Source organism: Pimephales promelas, chromosome 15 (assembly GCF_988280905.1).
Source record: "Pimephales promelas chromosome 15, fPimPro1.hap1.1, whole genome shotgun sequence".
Taxonomy (NCBI): Eukaryota; Metazoa; Chordata; class Actinopteri; order Cypriniformes; family Leuciscidae; genus Pimephales; species Pimephales promelas.
In genome coordinates, this window is record NC_142783.1 from 13,472,501 (window position 1) to 13,497,500 (window position 25,000).

Genomic DNA, 25,000 nt, shown 5'->3' on the forward strand with positions numbered 1-25,000 from the left:
GTTGCCCTAAAGGTGCACTGCCATCTAGAGGCTGCAAAGAAAACTATTTTACTGAGGTGAGGCTGAGCCAAACTTGTCCTGAATGCTTTATGATACAAACACGAATAACACATTGATTTACATTGAGGCACATTCATTGATTTACACTGAGGAACCCAAGTCATTTATAGAGGTTGGGCTCTTTTAACTTGAGTCAGTCAGAAATTACCCTAGATACCTCCTAATTTACCCATTTAATACTGTGTTTTTAATACACTGATAAAAGTACAATCTGAAAATCATTTCATTTCCAATCAATCATTTTAGAGAGCATCTGATTGGACCAAAATCTATGTAGTGCAAGATGAGTCATCAATATTTTTCGCTTATGTGTGTTTCTTCAAAATGTTCATTATACATTTTTTTTTAGCAGAAAACAGACATTTTTAAAACCAGGTTTGACTTGATGGGGTCAGGGATTTTGTGTGGACATGTATTTGTACCTGGTTCCTCTTTGTCTTCGTACTGCCTCACCAGGATTGGTGCAGGTCCATGAATCGCCTGTTCTGTCTGGGACCTCTAAACACAAAACAATGACAGATGAGACTAGGACAATAGCGGAGGAGAGGGGCTTTTACAGGGAACAGAGGGGGAAAATATTGTTTTAATCTCCCTTATTCAGGGCAGGGGGGTAAATCCCCACATATGGGCGGCCTACAGACCTAGAATCCTGGGTTAATGAGGGTCTCAAAAGTTTGCACACACCACTAAAGAGAACACTTTGTTTTGGCGATTAAGAGAAAATCAGGGACAGAGGTCGTACCCAGAACAAACTACACAGCACAGACAACCAGCATTTGCTTACCATTTTATCATAACTTGAATAAGTTATTGAATTTTTATTGCTGAAAATTCAGCTTTGATCACAGGAATAGATTCTTAAAAAAACAGTTATTTTAAACTGTAATAATATTTCACAAGTATTAAAAAATATATATGTTCACACATTTTTTTCTTTTGTCAAATCAACTTAAATAATTAATGTGGTTCAGATAACATAATATTTTGAGTTTCTGATGATTAAATCAATCTCCTTCATTGTATTAACTCAATTTTTCCATTTCAATCAACTTACATTTTTAAGGCAACCAGGTTACTTCATTTGACTCTAATTTTTTTTTTACAATGCAGTATTTTTTTTTTTTACCAAATAAATACAGCCTTGGTGACCATAAGAGACTTCTTTCAACTTTTAAAAGGTAGTGTAAAATATATAAATACATAAAATTCCACCATATTTTTAATCACCATTTTTAATCACCAAAACATAATGTTACCAATATTAATCATTGTATAATGAAATTAACATCAACTCCAAAATTGAACCCTTCATTACTACAAATGTAATGCTTATGGTGGAAATAGTTATCTTTTAATAAAAAGCAATAACTTTCTTAAGATATTCAACTATTTTTCTAAGGCCACACATAAAGAAAAGGATTAATTAAAAAAACCATAGCCCACTTTTTACAATCCAATCAAATCCTAATGGTTCCATTCGCTGTCCAATATGAAGTCACATTCACACATTAATTATGTTAGTTAACATAAATGAAAGCTATTATAGCTGTGCTTCCTGTTTGTAACACGAACTTATACTTAAAGAAATAATTCAGGCTTTGTCGCTGTACTTGCCAGATGTTCTGTGTCCTGTAGCTGAGGGGAGGAGACAGTCATCACGTGATAAACCTCAGCTTCTTTCTGTTCCTCCGATGACCTGGCGTTGACTGACAGCCCACTGTCCTCAACCACTGCACCTGGTTGTCATGGATACAACATTTGAATATCTCAGACTGCATGATTTGATATCTGTGCTCAACGCCTAAGAACAACAAACTCAATAAAATACCACACTGATCATAACTCTATCATCAAACCATGCATATTTACAGGAGTCTTTGTCATCTATACATATATTTTGATAGCCTGTAACATGCTTGTACATTCAACAGTGTTCTCAGCAGGTTGAATGTGATGTTTCCAGCAGCTTTGATTTGTCTTTGTTAGGGGAACTCTATTGCAGTTAAGAAGAGGAAAGCAAAATAGCATTAAATTCTCACTCCGTCAAGGATGAACTCTTGTTCGTGCAGCTGGGGAGTGTGTTTTTTCTTTGGCAGCGCTAGTCTCTAGGCAACACGGAGGCTCTTTTTTACTGTGAGCAGAGAGATCTTGGCTTAAAGTAAATATTGGTTTAGGCCAACGCAGGAAGAGGTTTGGGATCTACACCGGAGTTCTGTTGCCCGGGACTCATAACTTTAGATGTACTGTCCACACACTTTTGGACTGCAGATCCTCTAAGTACACTAAACATTTAACAGCAAACATTTTAAACGCCGGTCAGTGTTTTCCAAAGCATCTCTGCTTAACTTTTATTTATTTACATAGGTTTCTTTTTAACGTGAGGATTTGGACAGTCTGTTTTAGTTGTGAAACATGATACGAAACTAATATTGACTCCAAAAAAGTCCAACACAGACTTTATTCATCACAAAAATTCTAGACGTACAGAAACACACAGCTTAACAGTTAGACATAGCCCAAAAGAAATAATAAAAATATTTGTGCAATTCGATTGCAAAACTTAACCATATGTATAACTTCAACACCAATAAAAAATGTAATTTCATGTAATGAATTGTATATTACTAGCAATAATAATTTTCTTTTTTTAAATTTCCTTCATGATGTGTTATCTCCGTCCGATTTAAATATAATAATAATAATAATATTAATAATAATAGAATTATGCAGATATTACAATGTAGATATCACCCTTCTTGCTGAGAGGTCAGAAAATTGAGAAAATGTATAATTCCCTAATAATATATTATTATTAATGTATTATTAATATGATGTTTATTTAATAAGAGCTAAGCTAATATTCATTTAAACTCAACCTATGGGAAAGATGTACCAGTTTAACAGTTAGACAAAGTAACAAAGAATTAATAAAATATATTTTTAAAATCATTTTTTTGAAGATATATATATATATATATATATATATATATATATATATGAAGAGTTCAGATGCAAAAGCCTCTAAATGCCATTTGAAATTTTCTTCTTTAATGATGATTTTTATCAAACTTGTATATTTAAGTTCAGCAATTTCACTTAAATGGCAATGATAATTACCTATTAATTGTTATTTAAGTGAAATTACTGAACTTAAATATACAAGTATGATAAAAATCATCATTAAAGAAGAAAATTTCAAATGGCATTTAGAAGCTTTTGCATCTGAACTCTTCATATATATATATATATATATATATAAACAGCGTTTATCTGAAATAAAAATATTTTGTAAAATTATATACTATCGTTCAAAACTTTGGGGTCAGTAAAAATTAAAAAAAGAAGAAATTAATACTTTTATTCATCAAGAATGCATTAAATTGTAAAGTAAAGATATTTATAATCTTACAAAAGCTTTCTATTTCAAACAAATGCTGTTTTTTCAACTGCCTATTTATCAAAGAATCCTGAAAAAAACTGTTTTTAAAATTGATAATAATAATACATATTTTTTAACTGCAAATCAATCAATCAATCCATTTTAATAATATTTCACAATATTAATGTTTTACTGTATTTTTAATCAAAGAAATGCAGCCTTAGCGAGAATAAGATGCTTCTTTTAAAAGCATTAAAAAATATAACCGATCCCAAACTTTTTCTTTTTTTTTTAAGTTTAAGTTAAGTTTTTTAGAATTTAAAAACTATATAAATATATTAGTCAGTCTCTACTTTAAATTCATCTGTTACTTTCGCAGGAGAAGAGCCATCAAGCAGAGAATAATGGAATAAACATCAGCAGGGAGAGTCTTTGCGGTTGTGTTTGGATGCCGTTCACAGGCTGTGTAAGAGGATGCTCAGAGTGGGAGTGGGATTCATTTCCGCCCGGTTCCCTGAGCAGGAGTTCTGATGAAGTATTCAGACCACCTGGCTTCCCCTGTGTCAGCCTCAGCTCGCTCTTTCACACACAAAATCTGAAGCAAAAACAGCTCAATTCCCTGCGTCCACATAACACGGGTAGTGCGAGACATGCCCCATTAGAGACGTCCCCACGGAGGACCAGTAACACCGCCAAAGGCGAACAAGAAAGAGACGTGGCCACCCAAATGGCCAGAGAAATATGACGGACAATAAAACGATTAATGGTGACAGGAAAAACAATATAAAAAAGTGAGATGAGGTTTATATGTTTGTAGTACATGCGTCAAACATAGAGACCATTAACGCGACACACTGGCTTTACTGTTAAGGCATGTGACGTAAAAACGTTTTATCTATTTATTTTCTATGGTAAAAGAGTGGAGTGTGTATGTGCAGAAGAATAGTGTTGGTTGTCTGAGTGATGTTTTTATACCCGTGACTTCAGCGAGCACTTGTCCAGGTGACATGAGCGTAGAGTGAGGTGAGATCTCTGTGGTTCTGGAGTGTGTGTGTCTCTGCTGATCTATGAGCGAGTGTCCGGTCATCACACTCTGCTGTGTGGCCGTCAGCAGAGGTCTCTGACCCTCACTGACCTCTCCACTGCTCTCCTCCTCCCACCATCTCTGAGAAAGAGAGATTCATTAGTATGAGCATCTTTTTGAATATATCCTCTAGCGCCATCTGCTGGATAACAGCGGAACTAGCAAAACTACAATGAGATGTGATTAACATGGATAAAAAGCTTCAGTAAAACAGGAAATAATGCTCTGAAAGAGGGTTTGAAGAAACATTCAGAGACAAATTGTATACAAGTGTAAAAAATAATAATTATAAAGTTCTGGTCAAAAATCAGGTTTTATGTTTATAATAAAGTAAATATAAATTATATTATTAAATATATATTGTGTAATTATTTTGCATATTTAATATTAAATAAGATTACACTTTACATAGTATTTCAAATGTATATTTATGCTTTATGATTTTTTTCCCCCCAGTATAAAGTTTTCACACATAAAAATACATTGCTGCTTTTATGTTTGGGGTTTTTTAACCCCATCAAAAAGTCTGAAAATCACCAACTTCACAGGTACAGCCCTTATAATAGAGTCATTTACAAACGTTCTCCAAATCTATTTGACCAAAACTTTAAAGTCCCCAAGAAATCAAATTTGAAGTTTTTTTTACCTTATAAGCTAATAAGCTCCAAAACATTGACAAAAATTTGCATTTAGAAGATATAAGCATTCAAAACTTACAGTCCCTCACTTTCGCCAATATGGATTAATGACTTTGATGACATCACTCAGCACTCTACTTCTCATCCGATTTTCTGTCCAATCTGTCCATATTTTTTTCTGTTTATTTGTTCTATATTGTGATTGTTTTCTTTGAAAATGTTTCAATAAAAATCAAAAGTGTCCCGCCCCCTATATAAATAGATGCTTAAGCTGGCTAAAATAGGTCAATTGTTCACACAATTACTATAAACTACATGGTGAGTGGCACGTAGTGCACTATATAGTGGATAGGGAATGATTCCAATTGATTCTGCACAGAATTAGCCTGGTTAAAACCAGACCATTCTCAGTTGTAACTGATTTATGGTCTGGCAAAGCGTCATAGACAAATCATTTCCAGAGGGGCGTCACCAACGGACGTCACGGGTAGACCTAAAACCAATTAGAGCGATGAACGAGGTGACGTATGCAGAGCGGCGGCCGGCTGAGTGTTGTTATTTGCTTGGTTTTTAACAAAAAGGAAACGTTCAAATGGCTTAAAACCGACGCGATAGCTGATTCGAACGAGTGATGCTCGACGGCGTCATCCATCTTTGTAATGTAGGCTACAAAATCTGCTTCAAAACCCCAGTGCTGTCGCCATCGTGGAAAGTCCGCCCCAAAGTTTCTGATTGGTTCCTCGATTTCGACGGATTGGAAATGGGCTTGAATGAGCTCTTTGCCAGACTAACTTTCAGAGCAAATTTGTCGGAAACTGTCTGGGTTTTCCCAGGCTAGCACAGAATGCTAAAGATTTGATATAGAGGAGATAAGGAGGAGAAAAAACTCTGGCAGAGCAGTGATATAAACAAAACACTTTAGGCCATTTAAAAAAAGGGGAGGAGCTGTTCGATATGTCCCGCCCTGTCTTCCTGTTTCAGTGGAAATTACGTCAACACATTGAATAATGCTGCGCGCTTCAGTAAAACCATTAAAAAGAACCAAACATCATCACTGAATCAGACTGCTTCAGGTGAGTCCCATGATACCTCTGGCTGCTGTGATTGGTTAACAATGCCACGTTCCATCCTGGCCAACAGAGACAGGACGGGATCATGATGAGCAAGGAGGCGTGGAGCTCTAATCACCTGACCCTCACTGGGCGGATCATAATCCTGAAAGAAAAAACAAAAGGTTTATATAAAACCAGTGCATTTCTTTTGATCTATGCACATCTGGAAAATCTGTGTGGTATTAGTTTTATTGCACAACGTAATGAATTATATCACTCTACGAGTTTTTTCCCTCCCCACTTTTCCAAAACACTTTCATCCAAAATGACTTGGAAATTCTGATCAGATTTAGTGTTTTCCACAATGCTAATCATGACAGATGATTGTTAAATCAGCAAAAACTGTTACTGGCTGTCTCCCCAGTTCTCATTGAGACTGAACCTCTAACCTTTGGCTAAAAGCTCAAACCCAAAGCTGAAATTGTCAGTTCATGTTTAGCCATGTCAGTCTTACTATTTCATTCCATTCGGTTTAATAAATGGTGAGGTAAGACACAAGTGTTTGGGTCTGTTACTAAGACTCATTGCATTCAAACATTCACCATGTCTTGGACTCCATGCAGGGAGCTGTTCAGGCTGGTAATCAAATTAGGCAGAAGGACTCCTTCCTGTTCCAGAACTGGGGTGAAAAAAACAAAAAACAACAACACATTTAGGGATCATCAGAACACTACAGGGTAAATTAAATAGGTCCCACTTTATATTAAGTGGCTTTAAGTACTATATACTTATATTGAAATTAATAATTTGATACAATGGACTTATTATGTACGTACATGTTTTTACATTGTACTTATATTTTAAAAATAGCAGCATGTAATTACAGCTATAATAACTTTATGTAATTACATTTGTAATTACACAGTTGACACCTTAACCTACCCATAAACCGACCCATACCACCACACCTGTCCCTAACCTTACCCGTATCATACCTCAATAGCAGCAAAAGTGTTTTACAATACAACAGGAACACAATAATACATTGTACTTATTGTTCAATGTAAGTACATAGTACGTAAAGCCACTTACAGTAGTATAAAGTGGGACCATTAAATAAAATGGAATATATATATATATATATATATATATATGGAAAGAAGTCTCTTATGTTCATCAAGGCTGCATTTATTTGATCACATTTGAATATATATTTGAAAATATATTTTAAAATCTAATGTGAATTTTCAGCATCATTACTCCAGTCTTCAGTGTCACATGATCCTTCAGAAATCATTCTAATGTGCTAATTTCTTATTGTCAATGTTTAAAAGCTTAATATTTTAGTGGAAACTGTGATATCATACTACAATTCAAAAGTTTATGGTAAGTAGGTAACTAAAGAAAAAAAAAGAAAAAAAAAGAACTGAATGCTTTTTTCAGCAATCACACATTAAATTGTTCAAATGTGACAGTAAAGATATGTATAATGTTACAACAGATTTCTATTTCAAATAAATGCTTTTATTTTCAAAGAATCCAAAATGTATCTCAGTTTTCCACAAAAATATAAAGCAGCAAAAACTGTTTTCAACATTGATAATAATAATAAATGAAGCAAATCAGCATATTAGAATGATTTCTGAAGGATCATGTGACACTGAAGACTGGAGTAATGATGCTGGAAATTAAAATATATTCAAATATAAAACAGTTATTTTAATTTGCAATAATATTTACCAATATTACAGTTTTAAGAATCAAATTATTACAAACTTTTGACCAGTAGCGCACATATGTGTATAATGAAATAATACATTTAGGCTCTGTTTGTGGGTTTGTGAGACACTGCCAATGTAAAGTGTTTCAAGCCAGTCATTCATAAATGTCAATTGTGTTCTTAGAAGGCATGTGCTTATGTAGACAATGAGGTTTTGGATCATTCTGGCTGTGTGAGTGTGTGTTGGACCGATCGAGTACCTTTGACTGCTGCCATCTGGCCGTGAGTGAGCAGCAGCTCTCCCTCTGAGATGTGTCTGGCTGGCATCTCAGTCTCAGTGACAGTCGCACTGGAACTAGTGCTGCTCTCCTCTGAGGAGGAGGAGGAGGATGAAGAGGAGTCAGGGGTGGCGGCAGGAGGAAGAGGAGGTGGGAGAGCTGCTGGTTTGGAGGGGAGAGGAGAAGATGAAGGGATGACGGGTTCTTCTGCATCGTCATCTTGGGCTACTGACATCACACTGCGTGTCAGAGAGATGAAGGGTGTTAGGGAGCGGCACATATTCCTACACTGTCTACACTGACATAGAAGTTAAACATTAGTAACAAAAACAATGCAAAAGGGAAATTGTGATTTACATACAGTCAGAAGTCTTTAAGGTGCAGTAGCAGCAGCAGATTTTAAATCCAAAGGTCAGAGGATAGACAATAAATTACACTGCTTTGCTATGACTCAATATGTGTCAGTAATGTAAGATACAAAAATATTGTCAATTATTACTTAAAAATCTAATCTTTAATCTTTGTTAATGCTAGTTCATTGTTTGTTCATGTTAGTTCACAGTGCATTAACTAATGTTGACAAATACAACCTTTGATTTGAATAATGTATTAGTAAATGTTGAAATTAATATTAACTAAGATTAATAAATGCTGTGGAAGTATTGTTCATTCTTAGTTCATGTTAACTAAGGTAGTTAACTAATGAACCTTATTGTAAAGTGTTACCATATTTTTAAGTAATAATTGCAAATTTTGTTACCAAAATGTGCTAAATGGATGTTGCTAACAATATTAAGAAATCTAGCATTTAATTCACTAAATGAGTTAATTAAGATGTCAGGTAGTTTGTTCTGCTCAGTCTATTGAATTGTCACCAGCATCCCAGAGGAAATGGTGTTGACAGAAGTTTACATATTAGACATGAACTAAATTCAGATACTATTTTGTTTTCAGGTGTTGATGGCTACTAATACCGACTTAAAATAAGAGCAATTATCTAAAGATTCGAAACTATTTATTTAGAATTTGGATGACAGTTAACCCATTATAGACATAAAATATGAGTACAGTTAATAAATAAATAAGTAAATACGTTTAAAAAAAAAAAAAAACAATAATTGGAGTCTGTGTGATCTTATTGAATGCCAAGCAGGTAAAATTAAAAATACAAATATATATATATATATATATATATATATATATATATATATAAATTATGCATGTTTTGTACATAAAGCACTGAAGACAGGAGTTTTTAGAGGTAGTGAGAGATGAAAATAAGACAAAATGATAAATTTGGGTTTTATACTGATCATTCTTTTCTAATTGGAGATGTTGTTTTGTCCCATGTTTCCAGAATTGGTCATATATTTACTGTTTTGAACAGCAGGTGGCACTGTGGGTCTATAAGCCACATCTTTTCATTGATCAAATTCATTGCCATGCCAACATTTAGAAGTAGACATACTACCCCAAGTTCTAGTGCAAAATGAAAAAGGTAAACTGTTTCACTATTGACAACTCAAACAAGACTCAATGCATGAAACATACTAGCTTTTGATTCTGTCACTTGTTTTTCTGCACAAATAATATTAGGGTGTATTTATTTGCTTTGCTTTAATATTTAATGTAAGAAATAAAAATGAAAATGTGGTAATTAGACGTACACAGATTCTGGCTGTTGTTCCTGCTTCTCGCTATGCAGTTCTTCCTCCTCCAGGGGGAGCTCTGTTCCTCCCCATGGGTGATGCTGCAGGGTGGCTGACTCTGGGCTCTGATTGGCTGGAGGAGGAGAGGGTGTGTCCACCCTGATGGGAGATGGGATTGGTGTGGTATTCGGTGTGCCCACAGGAATTCTATCTGGTACTGAAACAAAGGCAGAATGGTTGTCGAGCTGACTGATGTGTGTGAACAACAACTGTGCTTAACACCTTTACAAATAACTGATGTGTCTGTTGGCAGCATGTATAAGGCGAGTGATTCATTATGTTCATAGAAATCATTGTCAGACCTGGTGAAGCAGATTCCTGATGTTTTTTCTTGGGAGACAGAGCTGTAGAAAGATGTTCGGAGAGATCAGGAGTTCTGACAGGAGATGGCGGCTCTTTCAAGCTGGGCTCAGGAGTGGGTGCCGGTGTTGGTACCGTAGTAACCTCCTGCAATATTAACACAATATCATCACATCTTTTTACATCATTAGCCCGTATTTAAGGTATTATCATCATAATCGGCAAATATATGGAAACTTGTTTCCACCATGGAATAGAAAATAAATTAGGTAATTATGAATTTTTACCTCACAATTTGGACTTTTTTCTCTTTATTGTAAGTTAATATCTGCGATTCTCACTTTATAACTGACAATTGCGAGAAATTAAGTCAGATACATTTGCGGGATATAAACTGGACATTCTGAGGAATAACTCAAAATTCAGACTATTTTCTCACAATTGTGAGATATAAACTCGCAATTCTGAGAAAAAGTATTTTCGGGCTCATAATCGCTAGTTTATAGCTCACAATTTTATTTTGCGAGTCAGAATTACAAGATATAAACTTGCAATTCTGACTTTATTTCTCACAATTGCGAGTTTATATCTCACAATTCTGACTTTATTTCTCGCAAATGCGAGTTTATATCTCACAATTGCGAGTTTATATCTCACAATTCTGACTTTATTTCTCGCAATTGCGAATATCTCACAATTCTGACTTTATTTCTCGCAATTGCGAGTTTATATCTCACAATTCTGACTTTATTTCTCGCAAATGCGAGTTTATATCTCACAATTGCGAGTTTATATCTCACAATTCTGACTTTATTTCTCGCAATTGCTAGTTTATATCTCACAATTCTGACTTTATTTCTCGCAATTGCAAATATCTTACAATTCTGACTTTATTTCTCGCAATTGCGAATATCTTACAATTCTTACTTTATTTCTCACAATTCTAAATTTATATCACGCAATTCTGACTTTATTTCTCACAATTACGAATATCTCACAATTCTGACTTTATATCTCACAATTCTGACTTTATTTCTCACAATTGCGAGTTTATATCTCACAATTCTGACTTTATTTCTCGCAAATGCGAGTTTATATCTCACAATTACGAGTTTATATCTCACAATTCTGACTTTATTTCTCGCAATTGCAAATATCTTACAATTCTGACTTTATTTCTCGCAATTGCAAATATCTTACAATTCTGACTTTATTTCTCGCAATTGCAAATATCGTACAATTCTGACTTTATTTCTCGCAATTGCAAATATCGTACAATTCTGACTTTATTTCTCACAATTGCGAGTTTATATCTCACAATTCTGACTTTATTTCTCGCTATTGTGAATTTATAAATTGCAATGCTGACTTTATTTCTTGCAATTGTGAGATATAAACTCGCCAATTGCAAGTTATAAAGTCAGAAATTCTCACAATTGTGAGCTAAAAAGTTGCAGTGACTCTTTTTTTTTAAATCTATTTATTCCGTGGTGGAAACAAGTTTCCATACAAATGAGAGTGTTTTAGACTCTAGTACCTCCTGAGTACCCTGTGTTTGGACAGGGGCAGCAAGCTCTCTCTCTGTCTCTCTCTGTCCCAGCATTACAGCAATGGTTTCAGCCAGCACTTCATTTACACATTGTCTTATGAGCTCAGAGTCCACTGGTACACCTGTGTCCACAAACAACTGAAGACCACCACCGCCTGCAGCCTCCACTACCACACAAACACACAGAGGAAGATTACCTGGTGGATATGGCACATGGATGTTCGACATAGAAGAAGTTGTTGTCAACTAAAACAAATTTTCAATGCTGATATTTAAAAACATTAGCAGCTGTTACCTTCATTTCAGTGTTTTCTTTTGTGAAGAAGAAAAATGGTTGAAAAATAAAGGTAAATAAATAATAAAAAACTAAAACTAATAAAAATGGCAAAAGCACATAACAAAATTACTAAAACTAACTGACCAATACAAACAGCAACTGATGCTGTCTAATCGTTTTCACATAAGTGCCGTTATTGTTAAATAAAAAATAACAGTTTTTAAATAAAAAAAATAAATGAAAGCTAAATAGACATTTTAAACCCCCAAAAATGTATAAGAATTTAAAAAAAAACAAAAAAAATCACATAAACTAAAAAAAAAAAAAAAAAAAAAAAATCAAAGCTAATTCAAATTATGAATAAATACTATAATAGTAAAACTAACTGTTTTGCATGACGTAAAAAAAACATTGGCATAAACTCTGATACATAATCATGATGATGTATCATTTATCAAATGATTTAAATGAAAAACAAAAAGGGTGGAGCTTAGTGAACGGTCAACTGCTGAAATTTAACAAAAGCTTATTTTAGACAATGTTTACTCAAAATTCACCATAAAATGTGAAAGCAATATCAATGAATATAATATAATTATTATATAATGTATAAAAATAGTTATTAAAATGTTTATTTATTACTTGGGCTGGTGGTGGACTGATTTTCTAGTTCTAAATGCTGGTTAAGCTTTTTGTCATGTTTTTACTGACAAAGACAACATAAGGGTTTAAAAGAAATGCAATGTGTTTAGGGTAATGGGATCAGGACAAACACAGCCCAAGATTCAAACCTAGATTTGAAACAACTAGGCCAGAGGGTCTGACCTATCATCACTTTTAACAAGAGCATTGCTAATATTTACATTTTCGCATCAATTAAAAAAGTGCATCCAAATAATAATAACCCATGCAAAACACAGGCATTTCCACAATATTCTGAAGTTTGAAGCACTTCAAATTTGAGTTTGCCAGCAAAGTAATTTCTAATATCCAATTTGAGACCCGCTTTACCTCTCACCCAGCCTATTCTGAATTCTTGCACCCGTAAGCATTTTGGACCGGTGCTATTAAAAAAAAACGAATATACAGAACTGACATTCTTGGCAGGGCTCTCGTTTCCTTTTGTCTAGGGAAAGATTGCGTTCAAACACAAATACAGTTCCTCTACAGGAGGAAGAGTCCAGTCAGTCTGCGAATATGCTGACGACAGTTTGCCGCGAGCCTCCTCTGCAAATTTGATACATCATTGATCTTTCTATTAAACGAAAGCGAGAATTAATGAGGCAGGACCTCCACGCCAACTGAGCAGAAGTGACGCAACGGAGACGGAAGGATGGAGCGGAGGAGGAGTAGAGGGGCTGAACACAAGCAATCGTGCTTTAATGAGGAAATACAATCTTGCTGCGTGCTGATACGCTTGACAAATGCGCAGCTCGCATTCGTAGATGCTATGAATCAAAATTATGAGCTTGTAGACTGGAACCTGGTGCAGTTGGATCATTCTTGCTGGTTTGTGTCATGCGTTATTGATCGTGTTGTTGATTTTTAACATTGACCAGACACATTGGGGAAGATGTATGACGGTTGAAATGCAGACGACAAACTTCTAAAGCTTCTAAACTTGGAGCTTTTAACACACATTACTTATTTTATAGATGGTAAAGAAGCCCCTATCCACCAAAATTTAACAGAAAATTAAGAGATTATCATTGTGAGATTACAATAGTCACCAATGTCTGATGTCACACTATTCTCCGGTTCTGATTGGCTGGCAGGATCAGTCTGGACGGGCTGAGGGAACATTCCAGTGATCATTCTGGCCATGAGCTGTTGCTCCACCCTATGACAGAAATGACAAAACAGTGCAATAGTGTCATGTAGGGGTGTAACGGTACATGTATTCGTCCCGAACGGTCCAGGCACAGACATCAGTAAGGTTTTGTTTTGGTAAGAGTCGAATTCTCACTATTAACTAGTTGCTTATTAGCATGTATGTTACTAGGAAATTGGCTGTTTATTAGTAGTTATAAAGCACATATTAAAGGGATAGTTCACTTTGAAATACATTTTTGGGATGTTTTAGCTTACCTCAAGGGCATCCAAGATGTAGGTGTCTTTGTTTCCGCAGTATTTTCAATTTTGATATTTTTAGGTCAAACCGTTCTTGTCTGTCAGTCATATAATGGAGGTCTATGGTCACCACCTCAAAGAGCATGCACAGAGAAGTCCAAATTAAACATGATTTAATGACTCGTAAATGTAAGTACACACTGATGGCCTAAGACACGAAACGAGCGGTTTGTGTGAGAAAACGAACAGTATTTATATCGTTTTTACCTCTTGCAATCTCCTGTGCGGTTGCGAAAAAAAAAATCAACGTTGTCTGTTGATATATCAAAATCGTCTTCCATTGCAATTTCCTGTGTATCTAAATATGTTTAGATCTTCAAAGTGAAGGGTAACACTTCTGAAATCTGTGTAAACAATGAGTGACGTACACGCGCGAGAAATCACTTTTGGCGCTTGCCGGCCCCCTCAGATCACTTGGATGTGGCTGTGGTTACGAGAGGTAAAACGATATAAATACTGTTCGTTTTCTCACACAAACCGCTCGTTTCGTGTCTTAGGCCATCAATGTGTACTTACATTTACGAGTCATTAAATCATGTTTAATTTGGACTTCTCTGTGCATGCTCTTTGAGGTGGTGACCATAGACCTCCATTATATGACAGACAAGAACGGTTTGACCAAAAAATATCAAAATTGAAAATACTGTTGAAACAAAGACACCTACATCTTGGATGCCCTTGAGGTAAGATAAAACATCCCAACAATGTATTTCAAAGTGAACTATCCCTATAATGCCTTATTCAGCATGACCATATTCTACATCGCTAAATCTTACCCAATACCTAAACTTAACAACTACCTAACCAAATATAAATAAGCAGTAATTAGGAGTTTATTGAGGCAAAAGTCAGAGTTATTAGTTAGTTAATAGTGAGAATTGGACCCTAATCTATAGTGTGACCTTTGTTTTTATTGTGAGTGTACACAAATAAAAATAGAAACCTTTACATTTTCTAATTATGTCTTACTCTTATCAATATGACCATAAATGACATAGTATTTTAAGTTGTTTCCGCTTATAATGAGACAAAAACATTTGGCATTATGCTGATTTGTGTCGTGGATTTGTGCCGCTTCACTCTCCGTCCCCTTTTTGGGTGTAGATGTAGATGGCACTTTTTCTCCTTTTATAAACACAAGAGATGCTTTTTAGTTTAGTAGCTGATTGTGACTAAATACCTTTTGTTTTTTTATCATCCCTACCAAAAAATATGACCTACGCAAGAGTGAATTCTATTTACTGCTTAGTGCTTAACACACAGAAGGGGTCTGTACTGTACTAACTACCTCAGGGGGACTAAATGCCGCTAATTGGAACAAACTGTAATTTGCAATACTGTCTGTTCAAAATCAATGATAGAAACCTAGCATTGGAGATTTGTTGCTTTTTCCTGTTGTACCGAACTGCACAATTGTGAAATATTATTACAATTCAATATGATCCTATCACATGATCGATGTATAAAAACTAATTCAGGTTTCTATGCGTTCTATGCTTAATGTGATAATAATAAAAAGATAATTCATCAATAATATGTTCATTTAATGCTTATAAATGTGCAGCAGATGAAACGTGTTCAGATAGCAGAGCCTCACCAATCCACCAGCCTGTTCTCCAGGGTCTCTCTCTGCTGGATGGTGCTCAGGATGGGCTCGGTGAGATGGGTCGACTGGGAAGGCTGTGGAGGAAACGCTGGGCCGTGATACAGAGCAGCTGGAGGAGACGGAAGCCCGTCGAGCTCTATAGGGGAGTCTGGAAGTCCACAGTGTGTTTCCTGAATTTAACACAGCATTCGGGAAAATTATGTCTTAGCAGTTTTATGATATATATCTGCCAACATAAGGCTTGACAATCCATTACCGCAAAAATATCCCTGACGGCTCTCTGGATCTGACATTTACCTTTCAACACAGATGACGGCAAATAAAAGCGCACACCGTGAACCGTGCGGTAATGGCAAACATATGTTAGCATGAGCACAATTTCACAGTGGTCGTTACAGTCTTAACAGAAGGGGAGGCTGGAGTGAAAAGGGGACGTCTGTCTTGTATAATTCCATCGCTGGATCCGCGAGCCAGCTTTCAACATTTCGGTCATTGGTTTGGATAATGTTCAGATTCCTTTGGCTCGGACTCAGGGAGGTCTGTGTAAGGAGCGATTAGCTCATTTCCAGTGGCCGGCTGCCAGAGGAAAAAGAGAGAGAAATGCATTCTGCCAGTCGGGCGCTGGGCCCGTTTGAAGTTTATGGCTCCATCAGAACTGACCGAGCCAAAGCTGAGGCACTGGAGACTTGGAGGAATGACATTTTAGGAGCTGGCAGTGATTCATGCCTGCAGTCCAAGAGAGAGTGAGAGAGAGAGCTTGTTCACCGGGGTCTGTACTTAAGTAGCTGGGGCCTTTATTTGGTTGTTGGGAAAACTACAAGTGGACCGACTACATGCCAGACCTCGAAAAAACACTTAGATACACGCAACTGCTCCACAACGTGCTTGAATTTTTATTGCTCTCAATCTCTGGAAAATGTTTATATTCCTGGACTAGTAACTGCAATCTTAATTGCCATTCAAACAATTAGAGAGTCAAAATAAAAAGAGTCAGAAGGACTTGTCATGAAAATCTCTCTGATACAGTAGGTTGCTAGGGTCTTCTGGCAGGTTTCAAGTTGTTTGGTCTCTAGATATGACTCGGGTCTCTCCTTTAAGGCTGTGGGATTCTTTTTCACCAGTTTTATTGTCTAACAGTACCAGATATAAATCACTTAGAAAAGTACTAACCGCATGATTGGCACATATGGTACAAGATAACATTCAATACTTAGTGCTAGGGTGTTGTTCAAATCACTAACTTTAAGTATGAGTACTAGTAATGCTTGTGCTAAGTATTGCCTAATACCTATACAATCACATAGAGTAGCGGTACTCAACCAGGGGGGCACAAGATGACTTTAAAATAAGCTAAAACAGCTGAAGATCAAAATGTAAAATAAAAAATCATTTAATTGAATTAATTGTCTAAACATTTTTTTTAAGGACCTGAGCTCCTATGGTCTTTGGAAAACAGATATATTAGGAGAAATTTTAAAAAGTGTGATTTCTAGGCTTGACACAAATTATTTTTTAGGATTTTATTAATTTGATTCAGGTCTAGAAATCACACTTTTAAATTTCCCTAAGTTTTCCAAGACCATGGGAACTCATGTGCTTAAATAGTAAAATGGCAGTTGTTTAGAGAATTTAATTCAAATGAATTTTACAGTCATTCGTGAATACGAGATTTTTCTTTTAAATAGATTTTACTCATAATAAGCAATTTCTCTGCAATTTCAATTTCTCTTAAAATATTTTTTTTAGTTAGAAATTGCAGAGAAATTGCTAATTGAGAGTAAAATCTATTTAAAAGAGTAGTTCACTTTAAAAAAAAACCAAACTTTCGCTGATAATTTACTCACCCCCATGTCATCCAAGATGTCCACGTCTTTCTTTCTTCAGTCGAAAAGAAATTATGGTTTTTGATGAAAACATTCCAGGATTTTTCTCCATATAATGGACTTCAGTGGGAACCAAACGGTTAAAGGTCCAAATGAGAGTTTCAGTGCAGCTCAAAGGGCTTTAAACGACACCAGACGATGAATAAGCGTCTTATCAAGCGAAACGATCGCTCATTTTAATAAATAAAAAAAGTTTAAGTTTTATAAGCACAAATGCTCACCTTGCTCTGTTCTGTGATGAACGTTCGTGACTCTCCTGTTCGAACTCGTTCATCAAAATGAGTCATGACCTGAAGGGTCCTAGATAAGGCCCTTATTCATCGTCTGGTGTCGTTTAAAGCCCTTTGAAGCTGCACTGAAACTCTCATTTGGACCTTGAACCGTTTGGTTCCCATTGAAGTCCATTATATGGAGAAAATCCTGAAATATTTTCATCAAAAACCTTAATTTCTTTTCGACTGAAGAAAGAAAGACGTGGACATCTTGTATGACATGGGGGTGAGTAAATTACCAGCAAAAGTTTTTTAAAAGTGAACTACTCCTTTAAAAGAAAAATCTTGTATTCATGAATGACTGTAAAATTCATTTGAATAAAATGCTTTATAAAAATAAATAACATTCAGTTATTGAAACTTGTAAATTAATTAAAATGTTAATATATTGCCAATACTACTGAATATTGTCTTAGACAATAGAGCCTCCAGTTTGCAGAAGACTCAAGTACTGAATGAAGAAAAAGCACATTATATGCTAACATTGAGTTTGACAACCAGGGCTGAGTTTCCCAAAAGCATAGTAAGCCTAAGTTGATGATCATAAAACAATTGCCACCAATGGTCTCTACGATAAATCTTTACGATTAGGTTTACAATGCTTTTGGGAAATGCAGCCCAGGACCGTAACAAAATATTATATTTTCAAAGCATCTCTGATGCGAACCTTTTAACATCCAACCATACAAATCTTTATTCTAACGGCAAACATCTGCAAACAATTATCACCTTCAGCATATCGACACAAAACAATTTAACCAGAGATCGGCTCCAACTGAGCTTCATCTGTGGAAGATATTCCCTCTCAGACCAAAAGGGGTCACTGTGGAACAGCTCTTGTGATTTGAAACGCAACCCCCTCCATGATTCTTTATTCTCATTTAAACACTTTTTTCCCAGCAACTTCCACAAAAGCCTGTGAGAAAAACACAAATTTGCCTGCTTCCAACTCCCGTCTAATGACCGCCATGCTATTTTGGTGCTAACTGACGCCTTGCCCTTGTAAGACCGAGCGAGAGAATCGGCCTGATGCCCCATACGCGGGGCGTCCTGCACTGCTTGTTAGCGGTAAATACAAGGGGCTTATGTCTCTGTGTGCATGCTTGAGCAAGCCTGAATTCCTGAACGAAAAAAAAAAAAAAAAAGAGAGAGAAATATCGGCAATACGCACCACACCCCTTCAATATCAATTCACTGAAAGGCCAATTTAGCAGGCACATTGTAATTAGATTTTTTCTCAAACCCATGAATGATATTTTAAACTCTCATCCATTCTCTGGTCTTCGTTAATTAAAGAAAACGATGTTCTCCTTCACCCTTTGGCTCTGAAAATCTCATTATTGGAGCACTGAGCCATTGATGGCCAATACATCCGAGTAGGAGGAGACGTGGAGAATGGGCATTTGTAGTTGGGTCAAAATGCAAATGGGAGTAGGAAGTAGGAAACAGTGGATAGGGGCTGATACCCTCAGGGTGGACACCAGGCTGTGAAATGACCTTTACGTTACGAGCTGGAGAGGGTGTGTGGGTTGAAATGTGCTTGTAATTGAATGTACCTGGCTGATGTCAGCTACGGCCAAGAAATTGGTTCCGGGAAAGACATTTTCTTCCTGATCTTCTCCAGTGTGCGGTTCCTCTGCGGCCTGGGAGGCAATGATACGGAGACAGAGGTCAGGAAGCAATACCAAGTCTGGAAATTACAAAATTCATCAACAACTGAGGAGATTAGAAAGTTTTAAGTGTGTGAGTTAATAAGGATAAATAATGATGACAGGCCGAAATAAAAGATGACACTTGACCATAGGGTAGTGTGGATTTAAAATTCGCCCAATCTACTGTATTTTTTGAAAGCATATTATAGATTCATCCATGCATATGTTTCATTAAAAAAAAAAAAAAAACTTACAATGTTCAACCAATGAAACGAAAGATGCTTAAAGCTGCAAGCTCGCGTTGGTCTGCCTCCATTTTTAAATGCAACATCAACATATGTTTCACTAAAAGTTCCTTCAAAAACGATTTACTGTCATTCCATGAGACGTTTTGAACAATGACAATCTGTGCATTACATAAAGCTATTGTAAGACTCAAAATATAGTGCACAAGTCATATGGATAATTATTATGGTGCTGTTATGATGCCCTTTTTGGAGCTTGACAAGCTCATGATCATTGTACGTGTTCATTTGTATGGAAAATAGGAGCGTGAACATTCTTCCAAACATCTCCTTTTGTGATCCACTGAAGAAATTAAGTCACACAGGTTTAGAAGAACATGAAAATCCCAAAATATCCTGACAGCTCATCAAATGGATGTAGTCGCAAACGTGATGTTGATCACACACATACATAATGCAATAAAACGCTGTCTCATCAATCAATCTTACAAGACAGATTTAGGAGTGTCTTTACATCATATACCTACAAAGATTCAATGAATCATTCATTGAAAGGACATAAACTGTAACTGTTTAAGAGATGTGTGTGTGTGTGTGTGTATGAGAGAGAGAATCACGCATCAGTTTTCCAGGTCTCTGCCTCGTCTCCATGGTAACGAGAGAAATGGTCTGCTCATGTGAATGAGAGGTACGGGTGTGCTGAGTACGCGACACAGATAGTGTTATACGCATTGCTCCTTCTAAAGCACTAAAATACATTTTACAGCACTTGTCACAATTTTATATCATTTATACAATAGTTGTAGGTGTTCTGTCCTGGATGGCGCATAAAGAAAAAGATGTTACGTCCAATTATAATACAGCTCTCTGGAATACATGCTTCTTATTAAGTCAGTCACAGCATTCTGCAGGCAAATATATATACAATACTGATCGCTAAACTTATAATTAATTGTCTTACACTATTGTTGGGTCAGAATAAAAAGTAATATCTTACAATATCACTCTTTTTATTGTATTTTTGATTCATGCAGCATAAGAAACTTATTTTAAAAACATCTAAAAAAAGACATCCTGTGTTGCTGTGCTAGTTTTATGTCCTCTCCGACTCTATATCACAAAATCAATATTTCATTTACATTTATTTATTTAGTAAGCAGCTGTGTAACAGGCAGGATAAATGTACAGTGAGTCACAAAACAAACCACAAGATCATTACTGATGACTCTATCCAACTAATTGAGATATGAGATAAACATCGGGGTTTTTTTTACATTATTGTGTGTCTGTGTGTGCGTGTGTGTGTGGAGTAACTCCATCGGAGCTGCGGAAACACACGAGACTGCAGCAAGCGTGCTGCAGTGAGCTACAGAAACACAATATTACTTACTATTCTGCTCACACACATGTGCACAATCACACTTGCACTGAAAATAGCAGGAAATAAAAAGAGCAACTGGTAATTAATTGTACCGCAAATTAAAGGAATAGTTCCTTTGTATAGTTTTCTGTCATAATTTCTCGCTCACGGGAGACGGGTTCACAAATTTCGGGTTCAGTTCACAAATTTGGTTTGATTCATTCGTGAATCGGGTGGCTTCACACTGATGATGACTCCGTGATCCGTTAACAATGGTTGATAGTTCACTCATTCTATAGAAAGAATACATTTTTGGCCCGTTTATCACAAAACAACCTTAAAATGATTTCAGAGGACTTGAAATATTGTGCTTGAATGTTTTTGAGTCCTTGAAAGTCCCCAGGCTTATTCACATTGTGTGTCCCACGTACTGTAAGAAAGAAATTCTTATAGTGAACGGTGACAGAACTTTTACTTTCAGGTGAACTATTCCTTTTTGTTTAAGATCTACAAAAATCAATCTATCACAATATTTTCTCAAAGAACAAAAGTGGACTTTGTAACAGTATGAGCCAGCGGTGACAGCAATGCACCCCAAATGTCAAGCCTCAGAGGATCGAGATATCATGTGTTTTAAGCACAAGCACTGTGAGACTTAGTCATATTTCATTCCCTAAGTTTGACAGGCCTCAGGCCTGGTGGGAGTGAAGAGTACGATTCAAAGCATGTTTTGTGAGAGTGTGTGTGAGTATACGTCCCGTGTCTGTGGAAGGCTGGGGTCTGCCAGTCTGATGAGTCAAGGTCATTAACTGGGCACAGACAGAGTGCTGAACGCAGCCTTGCTGAGCTGACAGACCAGAACACCTCTGCTGAGCTGCATCAGACACACAATTTAAGGGGAAAACGCACCCTTTTTCGCACACACACACACGCACAGAAACATGTCTATTGCTTGTTCGTGCAACATCAACATGATAAAATACACTGTTGTTCAAAAAATAACAATATTAGCACTAACAACAACTATTAATAATAATCATTTGGACAAAATAATAATTCTTAAAACAGGTAATATGGTTCATTAGTTTATCTGCAGGATGTTTATGGCTGCCATTAATGTAATATAATTATATATTACTATATGTGTGTGTATCGTGCAGTAAAGGCCATGCACTATTTTACCTCAATAACATTTGTTTTAAAATAATAGTTTTAATTTTTTTAATTATTATTTTATATTTAGAAAAGAGTAAATTACAGTACTCAGAACACTTTAAATTTGTACAGTATTCTAAATAATATACAGTTAAAAATATGATTTATTCTAAAATGTATATTACTTACTTATTAGGGCTGTGCAAAAATTAATTGCGATTAATCGCATCCAAAATAAAAGTCTGTGTTTACATAATATATTTGTGTGTGCTGTATATAATTATTTTGTAAATATAAATACCTATGCATGCATGTATATATTTAAGAATTTTTTGCGCTTAAATTCTATATATATATATAAATACATAATCTTTATTATATAAATATAAATATTTTATATATGAATAACACATTTTCTTAAATATATACATGCATGTGTGTGTATTTATATATACAAAATAATTATATACAGCACACACAAATATATTATGTAAACACAGACTTTTATCTTGGATGTTTTGCACAGCCCTATTACTTACATAAAATCGTATTTTAATAAAAAATATTTTAAAATGAATTTATTGTATTTGAAAAATAAATCAAATATTTAGCAAAGATTGAATTATATTAGAGTACGCAGGGCACTATAAATCTTCTCAATAATTTGAATAGTCAAAAGCTTTAAAGTCTCCTTAAATTTAATGAGAATGTGACTGATTGCGAGCAAAACCTGAAGTCGAAGTCAAAAGAGGAAATGCATCCCCAAATTAACTCGACGGCTTCTATCGCCAGACGTGTTTCTAGGGTTATTTCTATAGAGCTGTAATGATTCCTCTGATGCTAACAGCGGCGGGCAGACCACAGAGACGCTTTGTCCTCCTAGACGTGTTGCTCCGACAGAAGAGCAACGGAGCTGCATCTGTTGCCTAGCAACCAGATGTGAATGGCTGAGGTCGGGATTGGAGGAGAAAGAGCAGAAAACGCTGGCGGCAAAGTCCCCCCTGAAACATTATACATTCAGCTCAATACACACACGCAAACGCACACACCTCATCCATCTTCATCCGCTTGGGCAGGTTCTGAGAGCATGAAGGCGCATGCATGCACGGCTTGGCAAAAATCAATGGCAGTGCGATGAGAAATGCAAACCTGGCCCTTATAGCACTACAGCATGCTGGAGCACAGCCAACATTTAATGGCATAATATCCATCCATTCTCAGAATGGAGCCAAGACAGCTGGTGTATGAACACACACACACACACACACACACACGAGCAAATGTACATGTTAGAGGACATCCTGGGTGTATCATCAATTTGAAAGCCTGCAAAACTATAAGCTATTTCTCTGGTACAAAATTGAAATGAAATTTGGAGTAGTGCTGATAAAGCCAACCCAAAAAAATAAGGGTCTACTCAGTGTTGTTGGTGATTTGGGAGGTTTTACGTGAATCGAAGGTGGAGGAAGGATGGTTTCGGTTTCGGCTGGACTGCTCCATAGACAACTCTCAATGTTCACACCAGGCTGGACCTGCAAACAAAATGACACATGTGAAATAAAAGCCACTCCAACCCGCAGTAGGGAAGTGATATTGTCCGATGCGTCATGCAAAGCTTGTAAAGTCTTATTTTTATGAAGTGACAAAATCAGCTGAAGATGTTTGTACTATATGTGTGAACCTGGTGCTACCTGTATTTTGAGCTGTGGAGTCCGTTTCTTCGGTTCTGACTGGACCTCCACTAAGATGGTGTTGGGTTTCCGAATAGCAGGAGCAGTCTTGGGTTCAGAAATGGTAACGGGAGGGAAGGACGTTGTCACGATTGCTGGTTTATCGCTAATGACGACCCGTGAAGGCATTGGGGCCTGGCCGTCCACTCTAGGCTTACCTAAAGAGATACAAGGAGTTGTGCTTAATGATCTGGGATTGTAACCCAAAGGTTATATGGTCTATGACAACACTTTGCATTATGAATTGCATTTCAGAAAGTAATGACATGTGAAATCGATTTGTTGCTTGAAGCGTTCTTGTACATCGCAGTTTAGTTGCTTTGGATAAAAGATTACTAAATGACTGCTTATTTACACACCTACATACTAAAAAAAAGGGGGGAAAGTAAGTTTTTCAGGCATTAGAGATACAAGAACAATGTCTGCAGAATGAAACATTACCAGGACAACAAAAGGCGACATTGAACGCAAAGTCTCCATCCCCCTCTTTTCCACAGGATGCGTGAGTGAAATAGCAACACACTTCGGCAGCCTAAATGCGCCTCTGCCAAACCTCTAAAGTCTGCACATCCATCGCCCTGATGCAGCGCAGATAGCATCAACACGATGTTTACAGGCAAGGGCACAACACGACCCCTATACTCACGCGAGAGGGATATTAAAGAGCCCACACACACACACACACCTACTCATTACTTTATCTCTCAACACACCGCAGAGCGACTGCAAAGGACGTCCACGGTACTTTAAAGTGCCGTGTCAGCCCAAAACACATTCACACACATCTGGCTGAGCAGGAGGCCAATCTGGCAACATGATTGGCATCTGTTCTGCAATGGGACCGTTAGACGGTTCAGCCAGAGTGCGTTAGCGCAGGTTTGTGTCGTTCCTGTTCGCAGGAAAGCAGGTTACGGACACACA

At 36.4% G+C, this 25,000-nt stretch overlaps 1 protein-coding gene across 7 annotated transcripts in view; it reads right to left on the reverse strand.

Moving 5' to 3' along the window:
- kiaa0586 (KIAA0586 ortholog) overlaps positions 1-25,000 on the reverse strand; it is a 135,378-nt gene that overhangs the window by 27,448 nt on the left and 82,930 nt on the right. For all 7 annotated transcript variants that reach the window (XM_039673539.2, XM_039673555.2, XM_039673547.2 and 4 more), the window contains 14 exons: positions 24,041-24,237; positions 23,798-23,881; positions 19,494-19,580; positions 15,774-15,952; positions 13,777-13,886; positions 11,758-11,936; positions 10,223-10,367; positions 9,879-10,077; positions 8,194-8,450; positions 6,816-6,892; positions 6,251-6,376; positions 4,415-4,604; positions 1,675-1,796; positions 483-558 (listed from right to left, as the gene is read on the reverse strand). In XM_039673539.2, coding sequence (XP_039529473.2) covers positions 483-558; positions 1,675-1,796; positions 4,415-4,604; positions 6,251-6,376; positions 6,816-6,892; positions 8,194-8,450; positions 9,879-10,077; positions 10,223-10,367; positions 11,758-11,936; positions 13,777-13,886; positions 15,774-15,952; positions 19,494-19,580; positions 23,798-23,881; positions 24,041-24,237 — 2,028 coding nt within the window. The remainder of the gene's footprint in view (positions 1-482; positions 559-1,674; positions 1,797-4,414; positions 4,605-6,250; positions 6,377-6,815; positions 6,893-8,193; positions 8,451-9,878; positions 10,078-10,222; positions 10,368-11,757; positions 11,937-13,776; positions 13,887-15,773; positions 15,953-19,493; positions 19,581-23,797; positions 23,882-24,040; positions 24,238-25,000) is intronic.